This window comes from Hippocampus comes, unplaced genomic scaffold (genome assembly GCF_001891065.2).
Source record: "Hippocampus comes isolate QL1 unplaced genomic scaffold, H_comes_QL1_v1.1 scaffold166, whole genome shotgun sequence".
Classification (NCBI taxonomy): domain Eukaryota; kingdom Metazoa; phylum Chordata; class Actinopteri; order Syngnathiformes; family Syngnathidae; genus Hippocampus; species Hippocampus comes.
Genome location: NW_017805452.1, coordinates 781,708 through 802,312, shown reverse-complemented (window position 1 = coordinate 802,312; position 20,605 = coordinate 781,708). Strand labels below are relative to the sequence as shown.

Here is a 20,605-nt window from a genome sequence, read left to right as displayed (position 1 = left end):
CTCTCGTCGTTCCCTTCAAAGAGCCGGCTCTTTGTACCGGCTCGTTCGCGACCGACAAATCGCTAATCTACATGAGTTCAGTTGATGTAAAAAAAAAAGAAAAAAAAAAACACATTTAGCTAAGTTTTGTATTCTCCATTTGATTTGCAAATGTTGACATTCACCCTTGTTCCCTCAACTTAATAAAGCAAAGAAAAAGTTGTATTTAAAGCAGTTGTGTCAACCTGTCCGTTACATCGAAAAAAAAAAATGCAGCTAAAATGACATCACACACATTTATCCGTATTAAAAAAAATGTACTTTATTGCGTTGAACAAATTGTTGCCATGTCCATATTAAAAAAAAAAAAAAAAAGTAACTAAGCAAGATTCTCTCTGCTATTCGTTTGTATCGTGCGGATGATCGACTAACAAATAAACATACAAATCCAACACGTGGTAGATGATATTAACAAGTGGCCGAAGAAGGATTCTTTGGTAGACTTCAATGAGATGCATTAAGACTCATAAATACATGTGTATTAAAAGAAAAAAAAATTGTAAGAGGCTGCATGATAAGCATGGATACACAGAGCACATGCAAGCAGAATAAATATTTTAAAACCTTCAAATATTACTATGTGCTTATAATTGCCGGAGATTAGTTTTTAATTCTTTGGTCTTGGCAGCAATGTAAAGTCAAGCTTTGCCTGGATTTGAGATGATTTGTTCTTTGGTAGTCATACAGAATATTATTCATAATAGATTGTCAGAGTGCATAAAAAAATACATTAAAACTGTACAATAAGTGCATGAAAAGCATTAAAAAAAAAAAAAACATACCACAGCTTGAGTGCTTGGATTTTAAAAATGCTTAAAAGGAATTCCTTAAAAATATTTAAACCAACCTAATGTGTGCTTAAAAATATTTGCTTGTTATAAGAAAGGCACTTTTCCTTCGAACTCTTGCGAATTGTATATTCAGGACTTAACTGGTAGGCAAAGTGCAGCACATGATGGACAAGGAATGATAGTTGGTCCTTTTTTTTTTTTTTTGAATTGAAAGGGGCTAAAAGAGGAAAAAACAAACCCTGGTGGTCATGGCGATTCATTTGTGGAGACCCACCAAGCACGTTTCAAGTGTCCTTTTGACTCGTTGTCCTACGCGTGGCTGTGGACCGAAATGCTCGACAGGTCGTTCCTGATGATCTCATTGACTGTGAGAGAGAGACGGACAAAAACAAAACAAAAAACATGGGATTGATTAAAATCAAGTGGATGGATTTGTACAACCTTACATGTAAACAAAATTCTACTTCCAGAAAATAAAAATCTCGGTATGCAGTGGGTATAAAAATCAACACACCCCTGATCAGGTGCCAGGTTTTTGTGATATCAATTAAGGAGACAGAGATGAATCATCTCCCTCAATGAATGTTAGTGATAGCACGTAGAAAGGAAGTAAAAAAAAAAAAAAACTTTCATGCACCCTGTCCCCGAAAGGGTTAAATGTGGGTACACAGGTGTGCACACCCGCTTGTAACCAGGTTGTGGCTCTGTTCCGAATTGACCAATCACATTCATCCTCTAACTCATGTGAGTCAAGGCAAGACCAAAAAAAAAAAAAAAAAAAAAAAAGCAGTCCTGGAGCAAAAACTTGAGGCTTCCGCCCGTAAGAAGAAATGGCAGGAAAAAGCCTACAAGAACATCAGAATTTGATTTGTGGTGAACTAATCAGAGGCACTTTAGCGCCAAATGTGTGAATGTGATTGCGTAACCTAAACACAACCACATCGGAGTTATGCAAACTTGTGCAACCACATTGTTTGAGTGCTCAAAAACAAAACAAAGTTTCGGGTTATAGGCCAGGCCACACGAATGGTGGAAAAAGTTTTGGAATCGTTAGGGTTACTCTTTTTTTTTTTTTTTTTTAACAAAAACGTGGCGTTACTCTTTCATTTTTTTATTATTTTTTTTTTAAATAAAAAAAACGTGGCGCTTGAACACGGATGTAAAATTCAACGGTCGTGCAATTGACCGTGCTGACGAAATCACGTGAGCGCCGACGTGACCGGCTGCCAGCGAGCCGTTTTCCGTGTCCTACTTTTCAACGTGCTGCCACGGGAGCCAATTGGAGAACAAACGTCAATGTATTGAAGACCCCGAAATAGTCGAGAGGGACGCCGCGGGCGCCGGGCCCGTTGCTGCGAACGCTTCGGCCAACGTTCAAATGTCAAACCAACCAACCCCCGTCGACTCTGCTTCCTGGTTGAGTTGCCGTGGCAACAGAGCAATCTGCTGGAAGGCAATAAAGGTACTCACAAAGTCCTCTGGTAGTTAACTTCGTATGCTTTAGTTTGCTTTTGTTCCCCCCCAAAAAGCGTTTTTTGTTACATTTTGCTAGTACACCAAGTAAAACCTTGTGAAGGCTAAAAAGGAATTACTCACACTGTTTGTGTTAATTCCTCTAAAACACAGATTCCTTTGTCGATTTTTTTTTCACAGTAACAACTACGAGTTGTAAAAAAAGAAAAAATAAGATAGTCAGACGTTCATGAAGGTAGCAAAATAACTTTTTGGCTCCCTGCTTGTAGGGGACCCACCCCACCTCAATTTGTTAAGCTTTTGAACATCTGCGTGTAGTATGACAACGTTTGCAGTGTTTATGACACAGACTCGTGAAAATAAGTCATGCCAGAGGTCGGGATTGAACCCTGTGCTGGGAAGCCGGCGCAGTAACCAGTCAGCCAGAGTGTCCCACTATAGTATGGCAACGTTTGCAGTATTTATGGCACAGACTTGTGAACATAAGTAATGCATATGTTCAAGAAGAGTTAACCAGAAAGACACACACGAGTGCCAGAGGTGGGATCGAACCCTGCGCCTCTGCACCGGGAAGCCGGCGCAGTAACCAGTCATGCACCGGGCCGCCCCCTTGAGACTGCAGTGACGTGCTATTGGCTTAGCGTGGTAGCACGAGCGAGCTGCGGACAAGTTAAGGCGGCGACTACAGCAATAAAGCAGCAAAACGCGCTTGTGACTTCTTGCGTTTATTGGAACGGGCAGCTGACGGCTTTTCGGATGAAGTCATCCAGGAACAGGCTTCCTGTGCCGCGGATGTACGCCGCAACTGGCGCCGTCTGATACCGAGGCACAGACACATATAGACCCATGGGCGCGCACACACAGGCACAAATGCGCACACACGCAGATGGAAGCACAAACTACCTCACATACACCAAAGAAAAACACACACACACACACACACACACACACACACACACACACACACACACACACACACACACACACACACACACACACACGGGGGCCAAGGAACTCCCAAACAATTACCGGGACGGCCCCGCTGGCTGGCCATTTACCAAAACGGGATTCAAACAACAAGCGCCCGCCCCGCGCGCGGGGACAAAACAAACACACCCTGGCCCCGCCCACCTCCAAACTTTACTGCCACGTTCTGGTCCAGACCGCAAGCCACGAGATGTTCTTGGCTTGACTTTTGGGAGCTCCTACTTTGTGAGTGCGTTCAGCAAAAGGTCCAAAAGTGGCAAAAAAAAAAAAAAAAAAAAAAAAAAAAGTTTGACGGCACGTGTGTGGGACGTTTGGATTTCCTGTTGCTCTTGAACGCAACACCTCCTCCGGTGCTTTTAAAGAGGACTTTTGCCCTGCTGCCATGACATTGAACGCTGTTCTCACAAAGTGTTTCATTGTGCATTGCACTGAACACACACACACACACACACACACACGCACACACACACACACACACACACACACACACACACACACACACAAAGCTGCATTTGATTTCAACGTACACAATAAAATAAAGCGAAGTAACCAAAGTACAAAGAGTTCATGAATCCAATTAAATATGTTCGAAAAGTAACTTATACATAATGAACGTAAACATTTACGGAATAAAATGAAATATTCCATCAATGATTCCAACAACAAAATGAGCACGTGGGAAAAAAAAATAATCACACCAACAATATGAAGAAATCAATTATTTTACAAATATATATTCGCAAAACTATATCAACTAAATGTCCCAATATACTATACATTAACTAAATAAAATTAAGTGGAATTGAATTACTCATTAAAGAAATTAAACTAATGCAATTTAATATTTTAGTCGTATTAAATACACAATACAACTGGATGAAATCAAAATGTATTAAATCAATGAAAAATAAATACGCTGCTCCAAAAAAATGAAGGGAACACAACAACCCCCAAAAATCCTGACTAAAATCATTTATGTATCAAATAAATAAAACAGTGGAAATAAATGTATTAGTTTTTTTTTTTCAATGACATTTTTATAGGACACGCCTTACTGTACATCGTGTCCTAAAAAAAACTGATTAAACCCTTGCTCTTTTTTCACGAACGCCTTACTATACATCGTGTCCGAAAAAAAAAGCCTTACTATACCCTTGCTCCTTTTTCACGAACATGACATATTTAATAAAGCAAAGAAATGAAATATTCAAGAAATAAAATCTAATATTTTTCAAGACACTTAAAGTAATTAATACCGCAAAAAAAAAATCTAAATATATAGATATGGATATATAAGCTACCGATCTCTCTAAAATGAAAACAAATCTAAATATGAACCCTTTCATGCATTCTGTAACCCGAGCTGTCCACTGTGGTAAGCGCTGTCCCTCAAAGGGTAAAATCATCAAAAATGGTTTGGTACGAAATGGAAGAAGCAAAACCTTGGTGAGGAAAAGCGCTTCGTATGATGAATGGATGGTGCAGCGTTTTCTCTATTTTGTTTTTGCTTGCCACTGAGAATTTTTTTCTTTTTTTTTTTTTTTCTGCGAGTAGCAGCTGCCGCAGACATCTTGAAGGCGGGGAAGAGTCTGTTTTCTGGATCTCATCATAAAAAAACAGATTCTCTGCCATTTGTCCCGCCGGCGCTATTTTTACTGACACGTAAATCATGCGCTAATGGCGTCGAGCCTGCCGTGGCCTTTGGGCCTCTCGGCCTTTAGGAGGTGCTCGTTCGCTCGCTCGCTAGCTCGCTCGCAGGCAAGCCAGACGGTCAACACGCGGCCAGACAGCGTGAGTGGTGACTCACACTTTCCGCAAGGGGACACCTGGGATTGGACGGAGGGTAAAGATGGGACGGTGGACAGAAAGTTGATGGAAGAGATGAAAACATCCCGCTGTGGCAATCTGTGAGGTGGCTTTCTGGAACTTTCCAGATGACTGCTTATCATCGGCTGTCACAAATGGGCAGCGTTGGGAGTTGACGCCAATCATTTCCGCGGATTGGTCGCTCGGTGTGTTGAGGTGGAGTTTGTAAAAATGTTGGCTCCCTCTTGTGACGCGCAAGAGCATCCGCAAATTCAATGTTTCAATTCAGTTTTAGTTCACTCTTCGATACATTTAATGCTGAACAACATTAAAAATATATATTTTGGTAGAATTTATTTTCAATACGTTTCAACTAAATTACATGTTTTTCTATATTGAAGCCAATTATTTTATCCATCCATCTATTTTCTGATCCTCGCGAGGGCCGCAGGGCCAATTATATTCAGATGATAAAATTATGGAATTCATTAAATGCGCTGCAGCGTCATGGAATTGAAAGCCATTTGAGAAATATTTTATTTTGAGCAACAAAACGGAGAAAAAAAAATGATTGGACAGTGTATTGAATTGATTCAATAAACTGCCACTCTCTACCGCCAACTGCTGCCTAGGAGGACTTAATGTCTTGTTTTTGTTTTGCTTGAAGCATCTGTGGCTGGTGTCGGCGGACTCTACGAGTACCCGATACCTTAAAAGGAATCTGCATATTCACTCTCGGCTTGTGTCATTATGATGAAAAGAGCTCAAAAATTGCTCAAAAAGACATTTTGGAATTTTGAGTTTTTAGAAGCATTTTAGAAGTAACTTACCCTTGCAGGCTGTTTCTGTCATCAAACATGACGCAAATTATATTTTATCCAATGCTATCTTTTACAAGGCCCGAAAGGCAGACTTGTGTCCCCGAGGTTAAAATGTCGCCAGCTACAAAACACATCGACCGCTCAACAAAGCGAAGCAAAATAACACATTTCAGTTTGAACCGTCGGCCTGAGTCTGACTTTCAATTTGACGAGCTTCGTTCCAGAAGACAAAGCTTACACCTGAGCACTGCGTCATCGGCCACATGAAAATGGCCGCCGGTATAATCAGGCGCAGTTGTGGCTGCTCCTCATCTCCGAAAGCGGCCATTATGGTCTCAAGCGTGACATCATGACATTAATGTAGCGAGCCAGACGTTGTTTGGGAAGGGGTGGGCGGTGATGGGGTACAGAAAAATGCTACTCACCGTCGTCGAGGTACATCTGGTCCAGTTCTTGCGGTTCCTCCTTGATGCTGACGCCCAACGACGGCGGGCTGCCGTCGTCCCGCAGCGAAGGCCGTCCCCCGCTCTCCGGCACCTTGGTAGGGCTGCCACCGGGGGAGAAGCCCCCCTCGGGCGTGGACGGCTGAGACGGTGGCTGGAAGCGAGCCGGGGTCTCCTGGATGATGGAGACGTGGGGCAAGGGGAAGGGCGGAGGCAGCGACAAGTCGTGCAGTTTGGGGCTGGTGCTCGGGGTGGGCTTGGGCGCCGACGTTTGCTGAGTGTACGTCAACTGAGGCGGGAAGTAGGGCTTGGGGTGCACGGAGAGGCTGGGCCCGAGGGGGGCGCACGCCAGAGGGGCGTCGTAGTCGTCCCGCGGCTCGGTTTTGATGGTCGCAACTGAGCAGAAGAAAAAACCGCCGGACGTGAGTCAGCGCATTTGTACGCGAGTGGGCTTGTGGCTAGGATACCCAAACAAACACATGATCAATGAGACCTTGTGTCTGATGACTCATAGAAACAAGCGGCGGGAGAACAGACGCTTGTTTTCTTTGGATCCCACAACATGAGAAACAACGGCTCGACACACAAAATGGTGGCGTGTAATACCAAAGGCTGGACTGGATGTGATTCTTAACCACCAAGGGTACTGGATGCCTCCTACTCAAATAAGGACACACATGCTCGCTCACGTGACCTGAAATGCCGCGGTTACCTGCGGAAGGCACGTAAGTGAAGCGCTGGTATTGACTCCGTTTCCGCTTGCCGTTGCAGACGTAAAAGTTGACGTGCGCTGGCGTGGAGAGATGCTGGTTGCGGTAAGGCGGTATTTCCACCAGGAGCATGTTCTGAAAGACAAAGGCAGAGTACTCGGTAGGGCGCCCTGGAAAGTTAAAAAAAAACTAAACAAGGCTCCAGCACCAAGTACTCATCCCTGGAACCGGACAAGTAGTCTCTCGTTTTGGTTTGGGGTCGTCTTTTTGGATTAATTGCCTCAAAAGAGCACAAAAGAAAGCTGGGGAAAAAAAATTTGGTTTCTTATCTTATCTTATAAACACGAAATTACGTGGACAGGACTATCGTGAGAGGACGCACAAAGTCTCCCAAGACCCAAACCTGGAATTCGTCCATTTTGACTCAAAGCTGCTAATTTGGGGCCAACTTCCAGCAGGCCGTACTTTGCTAGTTTTGAGTGGACTCAATGAAGTCAAAGCGAAGCCAACCGAGACTGCCCTTGACTTTATAAAAACAATAAACTTGATTAAAAAGCCTTGAAAAGCATGGCCATCTGTGCCGATGGCGACACAGTGCACACATTCAGGACAAATTGCCTCATTTCCCGATACCGCGTCGCTTTTTTGAGGCACCTGTGCTGTACCACTCCTTCAAATTTTGTGCACAAAAGTGACTTTCAACGGGAGCATTACAGCATTGAGGGAGGAAGGGGAGAAAAAAAAAACACGTCTGCTAACAAAGTGCTGCGGTACACGGAACAAAAATAAGTCATACAACAACAAAGACGGTTAAAACAACAAAGATGGCAAAAAAAGCAGAAAATCACTTAAACCAAAACCAGGTCTCATGCTGAGTCAACAGCCAAAGAATAAACAATGTGTTCAAAGATGAGTTTTTTAAAAAACAAGCAGAGAGAAGACTTGCCTAACGTTTAGCCGGGAGGTCATTCCAAAGACAAATTGACCATTAAAAAAAAAATTATTTTTTTTTTTTGCACAATTAAGACTCGTCCAGATGTGATGTCTGTCATTTTAACAGTCATCGTAAGAAAGTAAATCACAACAAATGCTGCGTGTCGGCGACGCAGGCGGTGAGGTATTTTGCACCACGGGCCAAGTGTTCCAGCACTTTTCTGTAATGTGCGTGTGTGTGTGTGTGTGTGTGTGTGTGTGTGTGTGTGTTTGTGTGTGTGCGTGTTATGTGTGTACAGAAAGCTGGGAGCAGGTGCAGCGCCTCACACAAAAACAGCCTCTAATCCCTCCCACCTCCAGGCTCTCCCACACTCCCAGCCCGCCGCTCCGGCGTCTCCGCTAAGCAGGAAGTTCACCGGGAAAACGGTGCAAAAGTAGGAGCCCGACCGACAAAGACCGGCAACCACGGCAGTCACCGTGAAAAGTTCTTGCTTTGAAGGTGCTGCGGCACACAATGTCATCTGCTCCCTTGTGTGCAAAAATAAAAAATAAAAAAAAGAAAAAAAATAGGGACATTTGCATGAATCTAATGAGACCAAACAGGATCAATCCTCCTTTTGATTAAGACTGTCAGAGCTTGGGAGAGTCAAAATATTAGGAACGACACTCGGTGGCATGATGCCATCTTTGCCAAAGAGAACGTTTTCAAAGGTAGGCTTAACCTAAGGAAGGTGCCGATGAACTGTGCGAGGGACCCGAACTGCCTGACTGGGTTCAATTTTCTCAATGGAGGCCGTGCTGACGACTGAAACCAAACTGGCCACACAGCCGATGGATCTCACTTGCATGTGTTCCTAATCAAGTGGCCGATGAACCGCATGAGGTCCGAACTGCCACCGGGCTTGATTGGACCAAAGCGGCGAGAATAAATCCTGCAGTGGGAGACGGGCAAAATAAATTGCAGATTTTCTAAATGGGGTCCGTGCCGGTGGATTCGATGATGTGTTTAAAGAGAAACTGGCCCCGTTTGCGTTCGATCTCACGAGGGTACATGTGTACCTAATGAAGTGGCTGACGACCCGTCGGAGGTCAGCACTGACACCAGGCTGAGTTGGACCAGTTCCGCAGAAAATGAGGCAGGAGCAGGAAGTGGCGCCCCCAGCCCGTAAAATCGCTCATTTTCTGAATGGAGTCCTGGCTGGAAGACGTGTTTTTGACAATTTGCAACCAAACTGTCCACACTGGTTCAACTTACATGCTTGGAGGTATCTCTGTCCACTTTGGCCTCGGTTTCCCATATGTGGTGCCCATCTGCAAAGGACAACAGAGAAATACAAAAGAGAGACATGAGAAAAACATTCAAAATGAAAAAGTGGAAGGAGCACTGCTATCATCATCTGTTACATCACTGATGGAGAAAGCAGCAGGCGACGTCACACCGTCTGAGTTCATGTCCCCTCGGAGAGAGCGAGAAATCTGATGCCCCGAAAAAAAAAAAAAAGAAGGCCTGAGTCATTCCAAGGAGATGAGCGACATCTCGTGCGGGGCCTTGACGAGTCAACGCGCGCGGACGGAATCCCGACGGCAGCTGGCAAACTCGTTAAGCCCGTCGCGTCTGGAAAGTCGCCTCTGACGCGGCTCCGGCTAGAATCTGCTCCGCATCAACACTGAGGAGCCTTCGAATATATTTGGGAGTTGAGGGTCAGAATATTAGAAACAGCTCTTGTGTCGGATAGATTCAAGTGCGAGTTTTGACCTACAATTTTCTGAACTTGAGTGGCAATTTGCAGGCCGGGTAAAAAAATAAAAAATCATGTTACGATAAATATTCACGTACACCGTCGATTGAGTGAAGTGAAAATAAGACCTCGCGTTTGTGCAAGGGCACGACCATATTTTGGTCATTTTTAGGGTCGGAATATTCGAACCGGCTGCCGGTGTTTGATCTGTAGACGTACGGGAGAGTCAGAGGTGGCGGGATCCACCGCTGACAGCTTCCACTTTGCCTTCGTGGACGTCGGAAAAGCCGAGCTCGTTCCCCCCGTTAAGTTTTCCAACCACAAAGTGGTCTTCCAGCTGCCCGTGACCTCACTCGCCAAGCATCTCCTGCTTGGACGAGGACCCCCCCCCCCACCCCTCCCCCCCTTGGACACCAACAACCAAACAATTTTCGATGTCGGAATGCCGTCTCATCATCTCATCTTTGGGCTCTTCAGACACTTTGTTCCATCGTGTCCTTCCAGTTTCTCAGATTGTTTATTCCCTTTGAGGGTCGCAAGGGAGCGAACGGCTCCCAAGGACTGATCACAGTGGATCAATCCGCTGTCAATCACAAGTTAATTGGGGTTGGATCCCGGAGTGGGAAGGGATTCAGGAGTTCTTCTTTGGGACAATATCCAAGGGTGAGGTTTTATTAGGTCCTGACGGCACTCAGAGACCTCCCACTAAGGATTGAACTGGATCCTAATCATCACCTTACCCTACCCCGGGGGTCGGCAACACGCGGCTCCAGAGCCGCATGCGGCTCTTTAGCGACATCTCGTGGCTCCCTGGAGCTTTATAAAAAATGTTTGAAAATGGAAAAAGATTTTGATAGTAGGCTAATATAGCTCGAATAGATATAGATACGTTGCAGCTCCGAAAAAGGAGAGCTGTGTTGTTGGTTTTTTTAAAATGTGCACTTTATTTATGTTTTTAACAGTCTCGATAAACACAGACACGTCTGCGTCCGACTCCGTGCCTTCTCTCTTCTCGTTCGACTCGAGAGGCGTTCAAAGGCAACCTCCGAAAAACGGAAATTCATGATCATTTCACTGACACTAAGAAAAGCAAAAATAATGCACCAAAACAAAAAAATCAAGCGAGGAAACCACAAAATAAATTCTATGGGGGCGTTTGTGAACACACAACAAAGGAATGAATAACAAACAATTCTGAGACAGTCCGGTCTCCTCCTCCCTTTTATAGAAGGCTTTTATTTTTTTGCGGCTCCAGACATTTGTTTTTTGTCCTATACGGCTCTTTCAACATTTTGGGTTGCCGACCCCTGCCCTAACCCTACACGCCCAACTCCAAGCCAAAGGTTCAACCGCCCCAAATTTAAACCGCATACCCTTGAATCAAGAATGAACTTTGAGCAGGAACGTGGAAGATGAAACTCGCAGTGGACCCAAACAAAAATCCGACCTGCTTGCTGGAGTGATCCTAATTTGCAAACCTTTCGAGCGGAGCCCTGAACTAAACCCTGTGCTCCATTTGGACACAGCTTCTTGAACCCTTTCACGCACCCCATGGTGGGGGGGGTGGGGGGGAGTCTCCTCTAATTGTGACAAGAACTTCTAAAAACAAGCGGGGGCCTTCCGCAGAGTGTAGTCCTACGCCAAGATTGAACGATCCGAGTTTGAAGCAGGACTAAACTCGACACCGTTAAGGCATCCGCTTCCTCCATAAGTCTGAATTTTGACCCATGTCCTTGCACAAAGTTGCGATAATTAGTTGAGTGTTGTTGTTTTTTTTTTTGTTTTTCAACCACTAAAACATTGGTGAAAACCCTCCCTGGAGGAGGTAATGGAAGATGGCGCCATTGGCAGGGAGGTTGTGTATGTATTTGTCTCCATTCCAGTCGGATTGATGATGAGCAGGTACCAAATGTGACAGGAGGAAAAGTATGTGAACTTGGTTGTGTTATTTCATTTGGAGCTTGCCCCGTTTTTGGGTTTGAAAACCCCCAAAAGACATCAAAAGAGCTTTGAAGTCAATGCTCGGACTTCCTTTGTCAAAGTTCAACCTGGTTGGGAAAACGTCGCCGAAGCAGAAGGTCCGGCACGTTGTTTCAAGTCTGCGGCGGTCGAAAAAAAAAATTAAAATAAATGAAAAAGGACGTATTTGATAACCGCAGAATGTTCCCGAAACAAGAGGGCAACATCTGCTCGGCCTGATGCTGATCCAGAAGCCCCCCCACCCCACCCTCCCCCTTTCTTCCCTCCTTCCAAATAAACCCAGTACCCTTCTCCTGACATGAGCCCTAAAGCTCGCACGCACAATCGTGTACAGTACAGTTAAGTGTCGCCCTGGCTTTCGAAAGGGACTCAAGCGGGTCCCTTGTGTTGACTAATCGGGTCTGGGTGGAGGCACTTTGGTGCCGTGAGTCAAGCAGCAGCAGCAGCAGCAGGGTGGTAAGGTACAGTAAACACCAAACACGTGAGCTCAAAGGGAATCCTTGTCTCAGTTTCTTCCTTGCCGATGCCACAGAAAACTTTGCACAAGATCTCTCAGGAGATGATACCAAGACACGTAAGCCTTTAACCCCTGACACTGCCCAACCAAAACCAAAGCCCTTTCTTTTCATTCTGCCTCCGCTTCACAACCCCTCCCTGACTGCAGGACCCCAACTAACCCCCCACGCCCCCCGCCACTTCGACTTAACCATATTAAAACAAAAATTATATTTCCCTCCCCATCTTTTTCCATTTTCAAACATTTTTGACAACGCTCTAGGGAGCCACTGGGGGGGGGGGGGCGCTAAAGAGCCGCATGCGGCTCGAGAGCCGCGTGTTGCCGACCCCCACCCTAAACTGGAGCTCACCTTTCTCTTCCTGTTTCTTCAAACCATCTCTGACCCGTATAGATCTCTCGCACTTTTGTTGAAGTTACTGTAATGAGGTTGTTTAGTCACAATAAAATGCTTTCAATCTCTCTTTTATTTATGACATATGAGGATTTTAAATTTTGGTCGAGATTTTAGCAAGCATCATGGAAGGTGACATGTTTGATTTGCTTTCGCGGGCCACATAAGATCATATGTGGGGGCCCAGATCTGGCCCACGGGCCTCGAGTTGGACACCAGCGTCTCACACCATTGGACTACCTGAGCCTGAGCCGTTTCACAAGCCGGCACAAGACGGTTCCGTAAAACATCAATTGCAAGCGGAGATTTGGTTTTGTGTGATGGTGTGGAAGGCCAAGAATAATTTCCCGCCAGGGAAAGTTTTTGAGCCTTAAAAGGAAGACGGAAGAGGAAGGTTAAGCGACAGCGGTCACTACAGTGGACAATTTATCATGTTATCGGGTTACAGGGTGCACGAAAGGAGTTCAAATGGAATTGAATCAAAATGTACAACTCAATTCGGACTTTGAAGCTCGTTTTTAATTTGACGATTTCTGCAAGGAAATCAAGAGAGAAAATGTCATGTCCTATTCGGGGCCCGCAAGTCCTGCCGCGAAAAATAATACTTTAATTTCCGTATCGTAATCCCATAATCCCGAGTACGTTTTCTATTTTTTTCCCCCCTTATTCGTTTAATTGATTGTTTTAGCGCCCTAACAAATCCTCGGATGCTTCCAGCAGAATCTGACACCGCCCAAACAAATCCTGATGCGGACGAAAAAGGAGCAATTTCCTAAATGGGGTCACTTATCGGGTTTCGGCATCAGAAAGGCATTTGGGAAACAAGAGACTGCTTGAGATTACACCACCGTGTTTGAGGCCTGTCGAGGAAATCGGGGCCAGTTGATGCTATCTTGGGTTATTTGCGATGAGGCCAACGTTGTCGCTGTTTGCAGGTGCGGCGAAGCAGGTGGAAGAGGATTACTAAACAGAGACGCGGTAACAGTTTTAGTAAGTTGGCAGAACCCTTTCGTGCCCCCCCCCCCCCCTGTAACTTGACAACATAATAAACCTTCCACTGTAGTGAGCGCTGTCCCTGAAAGGGTTAAAACATTAGCTTTGGATTTAGAACACAGCCTCATGCGATGCGATCCAAAAATATTGCTCACTCTTCAGTGAGTGGTGACAATCGCCGCGAGCAGAAAGGCAATGATTTTAAAAATGCATTTACGATTGTTGTTCACTTGGTCTTACTGAGTGTGTGTGTGTGTGTGTGTGTGTGTGTACACACTCACTGTCGTGAGTCAAAATCAATGTTGAAAATATGAAAGAAATCGATCATTGATTACATCTTTAGAATCGCGTAAAAGAAATGGAATAATTATGAATAATATCGAATTCGTAAATGTGTTTTATGAATAAAAATAGGGTGCCGTGGCTCGCCGATTATTGCCAATGGGCCATGAGATATGACAATACAGAGGAAAATCTGCAATTGATACATTTTTAAAAAGTTTGTTCATACAAATAAGTTGCGTAATTGTTTCTTTGGCTTGAAGAGAAAAAAATATACAACCAAAATTATTATGCTTGAGAAAAAAAAAGATAAAACCTACAATTATTATGATTTCGTGATCATTATTTTAGTTTAAAAAAAAGATGATCACTTGTTTCTTTCATGAATTAAAATACACCATGTGAATCGATTATAAATCATACCAATCAAATCTGTGTTGATATTTCCAAAATTTAAAAAAAAAAAACTCCAGTGGAAACATACACAAGGTCCTTAAAGGGGAAAGCAGGGCTTTCCTCTCGTGTGAGTCATCGGCACGCACGCGCGCGCATATTTGGAACGTTGTTTGTCCTCTGAGTGGAAACACGGCGGAGATTGTTGGCCTCCGAAGCAGAAAACTAAACAATTGATGGTTTTTGTGTGTTGGCGGCCCGTCTAGCGGGTGAGTGGACGCGGCGGGGGTAACCCCGTCCAGGCGACGTGGGGAACTGAAGGGGAAACTCTGACACGGACGCACGCACACGTGCTTTGTGGGAACGTCCACTGAGGAAAATCCTCCTGGAGACTGCCTACGAATGATATAATAAGACGACAACAAGAGAGCGGAGCGGCTTTGTCACGTTGTGAGGACACGGCTTGGACGGCCGCGTGGAAGGATGGAAAGGTGGAAGCGCGCGAGGGTGTTTCCATGGCAGGATTGCCCGGGAATGCAAAGCGGGCGCCAAACTCGGGGAAACCCTCGACAAGGACACCGCGCGCCACGGGCCCAAGTCTGCCGAGGGGAGTCCAAAAGACAGGCAGCTTCACGTTTATGGACGGGGAATGGTTCCCGCATTAGTCATTTGATTAGGTACGTCGGCTTTCAAACAAGTTTCAAATTGTGGTTTGCAGCCTCAGTGTTTCAAATTAGGATTTTAACTAAGGACTAGTCTTTCGAACCAAGGTTAGGGTTTCAAGCCTGTGTTAGGGTTTTGAATTAGGGATTCAAGCATGGATTTCAAACAAAGGTTCCTGTTGCAAATCAGGGTTTCAAGCCTGTATTCGGGCTTCAAATTGCATCATGCAGGTGTACTTAATGAAACGACCTGCCGCTCCCTGGGTGGAACAATGCAAAGGCTTCCCTTGTTTTTGGAAGCACACGTGCGCCACGCCCGGCCCCAAACGTCACGTTTTTACCCCGCCGAGGCCAATCAAGAAAATTGCTGTTTGTAAACCAACCGCCTCCTCCTCCTCTCTTTTTTGCCTCCAAACCCAAATAGCTCCCAGTCAGACACACACACACACACACACACACACACACACACACGCACACCCTGCTGAAGAAGGCAATGGAAAGTTGTGCAAATGTAAATGTGCTGGGTTAAAAATACAGCACATTAATGTGCACCACATGTGGCACTCTGGCAAGGATGGAAGAGATTCAGATGGGGGTGGGCAAAAAGTCCTGGGGTTCCTCCAGGAGACAGACAGACACACACACACACACACACACACACACACACACACACACACACACACACACACACACACACACACACACACACACACACACACTCGCTCACCTTGAGCCTTCTCCACAAACACCACCTTGGAGTCAGCCTGGAAATTATGCCCGTCCAGTTTCATGGTTTGGCCTCCGGGGGCAGCGCTGGACTCCACGCTCTGCTTGTCGACCAGGGGCAGTTCTTGGGCCGACCTCTGGGCTGGATGTGAGAGAGCAAGACGTAAATATGACAGGCGGTCGAAAGAGAATTCCAGATCACCTCTTAGAACCTTTAATGAAATGGTCTCACATGCTTAATTTGACGTTATTTTTTTTTTGGGCGGGGGGGGACAGCGGCTCACACAGTATACACACACACACACACACTAGTGAAAAGCTCTCATACATTATACTGAAATGCTCTTCGTTTTGTGTGTGTGTGTGTGTGTGTGTGTGTAGTTTGTGTGAGAGTGTTTTAGTGTGTATCATAGTCTTTCACTTGTTTCTGAGAGCATTTCAGTTAGATGTGTGAGAGTGTTTCAGTTTATGCGTGCGAGAATGTTTCAGTTCTGTATGAGAGAGCATTTCAGTCATGTGTGAGTGCATCAGTAAATCTGTGAGAGCTTCAGTAATGTGTGTGTGCGCGTGCGTGCGTGTGTGTGTGTGTGTGTGTGTGTGTGTGAGAAAGTTGACAGTGGTGAGTGTGAGAGTATTTCAGTAATGTTTATGTGAGAGCGTCTAGGTAGTCGAATTCCTTCTCCTACGCACGACTGAGTTTATGAGCTGCAGACGCGCACCCGTTCCCCGCTTGGCCCCGAGCATCCCGACGTCAGCTTGCGTTTGTGTATTCTGTAAAATGATGGATGTTTGCCCCTAAATATTTACTCCGAGAATATTTTCCCTCAACGTGACTTCACTCCTCTCTTTTTACCTTCTTACTCCCTTGCTTGCGTGCGTGCGTACTGCTTTTTTTTTTTTTCTTTTTTCACTCCCAAACTTGCTGCCTGAACTTCTTGGAGGAAACAGTGAATTTCCTTCAGTTTGAAGCGATGGATACGGTTTCAAACCTGGAGATTAAGGTTTCAAGAAAAAGATGACTCTGAGATTCGTTTTTCAAGCTAGGGTTATGGTTTCAATTTAGGCTTTAGATCATGGGTTACTCTATGACGGCATGTGTTTGATGTTAAAGACGGACGGGGTTAGGGTTTCAAATTAGGGTTGGTTAAGGTTTCAAATGTTGAAGATTGAAGAGGGTGGGGCGTCACTCACAACACTCGATGGGATTGGAGGCGGCCTGCAAGGAAATGGTCCTGTTGCCGGCCTGTCCGATGTGGACCCGGAACACCATCCGCACACGTGTGTTCTTGCGGCCGATGTCCGTCTCGCCCTTGCGCAGCTCGATGTCCGAGTTGCGCAGCTTGAGGATCCCCGCGCAGTCGATCCTGCGGCCACAACACAATCACAAATCACAACTGCTGATCGGATAAAAAAAAAAAAAAATAGAGGTTACCGTTTCAAATTAGGCGTTCAAGATGCTCTACAAGAATGTAGAAAGATTGTCAACAAGCACGACACAATACAGCACAGGTGTCAAAGTCAAGGCCCGCGGGCCAGATCTGGCCCGCCACATCATTTTATGTGGCCCGCGAAAGCAAATTAAGCATGTCAAGTTCCATCATGCTTGCTAAAGTCTGAACCAAAATTTCAAATTGTCACATGTAATCCACAATGACAGTCATTATTCTTGATTTCTGATTTAAAAACTAGTTATTCATCAATTTGATGTGCGCTGTGTATGTAATATGTGGCGATGATTAAACATTTCTATGGTTTCCCAAAATTCATAACGACCATCCAAGGCAAACCGTAACTACTATGCGGCCCGTGACAAAAATGAGTTTGACACCCCTGCAATACAGTCTACTTGAGAATAGAACTATGGTACCGTTTGGGTGCGCGCAACTTACATGGCTCGCATGTTGTTGTCAGGTAGGAGGGGGATCTCCAGCACTTTAGTGTTGTTGTTGCAGACGGCCTCGTGGCTGGGCGTGGACACGGTCTTGCCCGTGATGCGGTGTACCTGGTAGAAGGCGTGTGGCCGCAGCAGACGTTCGTCCGCCGTGCCGATGAACAGCTGCAGCGTCAGCGGCTCCTTGGACACGTAGCCGTGCAGCTGTACAAAAAAAAACCAACTCCTTGATAAGCCGTCTCTATGCGAATTAGGGTTTCAAGGCAAAGGTTAGGGTTTCAGCCACGATTAGATTTTTTTTTTTTTTTGGGTCAATATACAACGGCGCGCTCAGGAGGAGCTTGCTATTGCCGCCCAATTCTTGACCAATAATAAGCGCATCTGGAGGTGCGGCGTCCCCTCAACTGCGGAAGCGGCTCGAGAAAATAAAACCAACAAAGAGAATAATCAAGAAAAAATAAATAAAATGCTCGGAGGTCAGCAGAGTAAACGACGAGTGCCTTGCCTAATTACAAGCCAGCTGCCACAGGGAAACGCTGGAATCGAGTTTTCACTTAGCAACATGTGATTAGCAGAAGGATCCCGCTCAAATCTTGTGCGTGTGAGTGTTTGTGTAAGGAAATGGGTTGCTGCCTAGTAATGCTGTTTATTTAAGGGCAGTGTCAAGTGAGGTCTTGGGACCGCGCTCTGCCTCTCCACATTCAGTTGCAATGCACGGCTGTCGAGATTAGCATTAAAACTAGCAGCAACAATGCTAGCCGCACAAATGATGATATTGATGTTTTGATTGCGAAGTTGAAAAGATTAAAAAAATAAAATAAAAAAAAAAAGATGGTGCAAAAATGCAATTTTGCTTTCATTCAAAACTTTTCATATTTTTCATTGGAATTTCATTTGCAACTTAATTGTAAATTTGGGAGTATGTTTTTAATTTAAATTGGTGAAAAAGGTAACTCGTGAATCATGTAATTCTGAGCGTGACAGACTTGTTTATGTAAATTAAACATGCGAACAGTAATAATAAATGAATGCATTAAAAATCACAAACACTCAACTGTCAATTGTAATGCACACTGCCGCCACCTGCAGGATTGGAGTGGAACAACCAAAATTGAGCTAACTCTTCTTTCACATACAGGGTTTTTCCTGCGTTGAAAATTCCATGGCGGCCGCCAGACCGTTTGATATACCTCAACACAGCGTAAAGTTCCAGCTGTGCTGATTGAGGGATTAATGTGCCTCTGCGGCAGCTTCGTATTTTAACTGCAGTTGCAAGCACTATATCAACAGCAGTGTACAGAAAATTCCTGAAGTAACGGCTCACGTCCTCCTCCAACGAGCTCCGGTACTCTCAACTAACAAGAAAGTGAGTCCGTTGAATTGACAGAATACATGCACGTCATGGCGCATGGTCAGGATGGTACCAATTGGAGCTCGGAACCCCCCCGACATAAAATGTTACCCATGCTGCAAAATAAACAGACACATTTCCAACTCACCAGAATTAAACCGGAATTAAAAATTCCAGCCTTGGTGGAGGTTTGCATTCTGGTGAATGATTTTTTTTTTTGTTGCTCTGGGCCCAAAACCCAAAGTACACACATGCACGTACGCACATGCAAACCCGAAGCAAAGCGCACCAACCAGCTGACAACACTCGGCCGAGGCAATTAAAGGTCGGTTACAAGTTTGAGGCCCCTCCTGACTCACTCATATTATCGCCCACCGGAGGAATGCCGAGACTCCGGCAGCTCAAGGCACCGACGAGAGGAGGGAGCCCAGACGAGGAGGGTGCAGGCAATCATTCTGACCAGATCAAAACAATCCAAGCGGTCACGCTTTTCATATCCCATGATGTTTGTTGATATCTAAATGCAATCAAGTGGACCGAGGCCAATATTCCAAAAGGAAATTAATTCAACAAAATGCCTCATGACCCGGACATGACAATTGATCAAGTCGACAAACTTAAGCGTTGGTTATGTTTTTTGTTTTGTTTTTTTCGAGCTAAGGCTAACGATTTACAAAAACGATTGAAGTTTAAAATGCCTCATGACCCGGACATGACAATTGATCAAGTCGACAAACTTAAGCGTTGGTTATGTTTTTTTTGTTTTGTTTTTTTCAAGCTAAGGCTAACGATTTACAAAAATGATTGAAGTTCGTTGAAGGCCAAAATGTTTTCCACATTTACTAAAACTGTTCGTTTTTTTTTTTGTTTGTTTTTTTTTAAATACAAAATGCAAACGTTAGGCTTTTCCGACACTCTCGATTGTATTTCGCATGCTGACTAAAACTAAATGTCAGGTTCATCGAATTCTACATCCTCAAACACATTTCATGAGCCTAATAATCATTTTTAGCAGATTGCTACCATATTAAATTTAAAAAAAAAAATCCAGATGTACTTGCAAGCAATTGTGTTTTTTTTTTCTCATTTTCCTGAAAACAAAGGACGATTTTGGCAACGACATCATTCACATTTCATGAGCCTAATAATCATTTTTAGCAGATTGCTACCATATTAAATTTAAAAAAAAAAATCCAGATGTACTTGCAAGCAATTGTTTTTTTTTCTCATTTTCCTGAAAACAAAGGATGATTTTGGCAACGACATCAGTTTGGCTAATGATCAACAAAAATATGCGATGCTCGTGGAATGCCGAATTTCACGCATGCTTCTGAAATTACCAAAAGTACATTTTCTGACCGTTACAAAAAATGCCACGTGGACCCTAAATTGCCTTTGATGTTTCGGAAAACTGCGGGCAGCAAGCGGCGGATGCCATCAAAAAAAAACAAAAACCAGCCGATGCTGCCCGCTTGGAATCTGGAAAAGGGAACCACAAGTAGAATGTTCCAGAATAAACTAACAGAGATGGAAGGGGGGAGGCAGGACGGGATGGGGGGGGGTGGGGTCAGAAGTAGCTTGTCTACTGTGTAATGAGAAGGAGGGCCTCCTTGTTTGAGGCTCCCTCTGACACGGCCCGAGCCGCCTGCCAGGAACGTGTGTGGTTTTGCCGCGATG

At 44.8% G+C, this 20,605-nt stretch overlaps 1 protein-coding gene across 1 annotated transcript in view; it reads right to left on the bottom strand.

Moving 5' to 3' along the window:
- Positions 1 to 99: 99 nt before the first annotated feature.
- Positions 100 to 20,605, bottom strand: part of nfatc1 (nuclear factor of activated T cells 1) — a 26,818-nt gene continuing 6,312 nt past the window's right edge. Inside the window, exons 4-10 of the mRNA XM_019874169.1 lie at positions 17,576 to 17,781; positions 16,878 to 17,050; positions 15,688 to 15,828; positions 9,259 to 9,314; positions 7,073 to 7,205; positions 6,343 to 6,756; positions 100 to 1,195 (exon numbers count right to left, since the gene is read on the bottom strand). Coding sequence (XP_019729728.1) covers positions 1,140 to 1,195; positions 6,343 to 6,756; positions 7,073 to 7,205; positions 9,259 to 9,314; positions 15,688 to 15,828; positions 16,878 to 17,050; positions 17,576 to 17,781 — 1,179 coding nt within the window. The 3' untranslated portion in view covers positions 100 to 1,139. The remainder of the gene's footprint in view (positions 1,196 to 6,342; positions 6,757 to 7,072; positions 7,206 to 9,258; positions 9,315 to 15,687; positions 15,829 to 16,877; positions 17,051 to 17,575; positions 17,782 to 20,605) is intronic.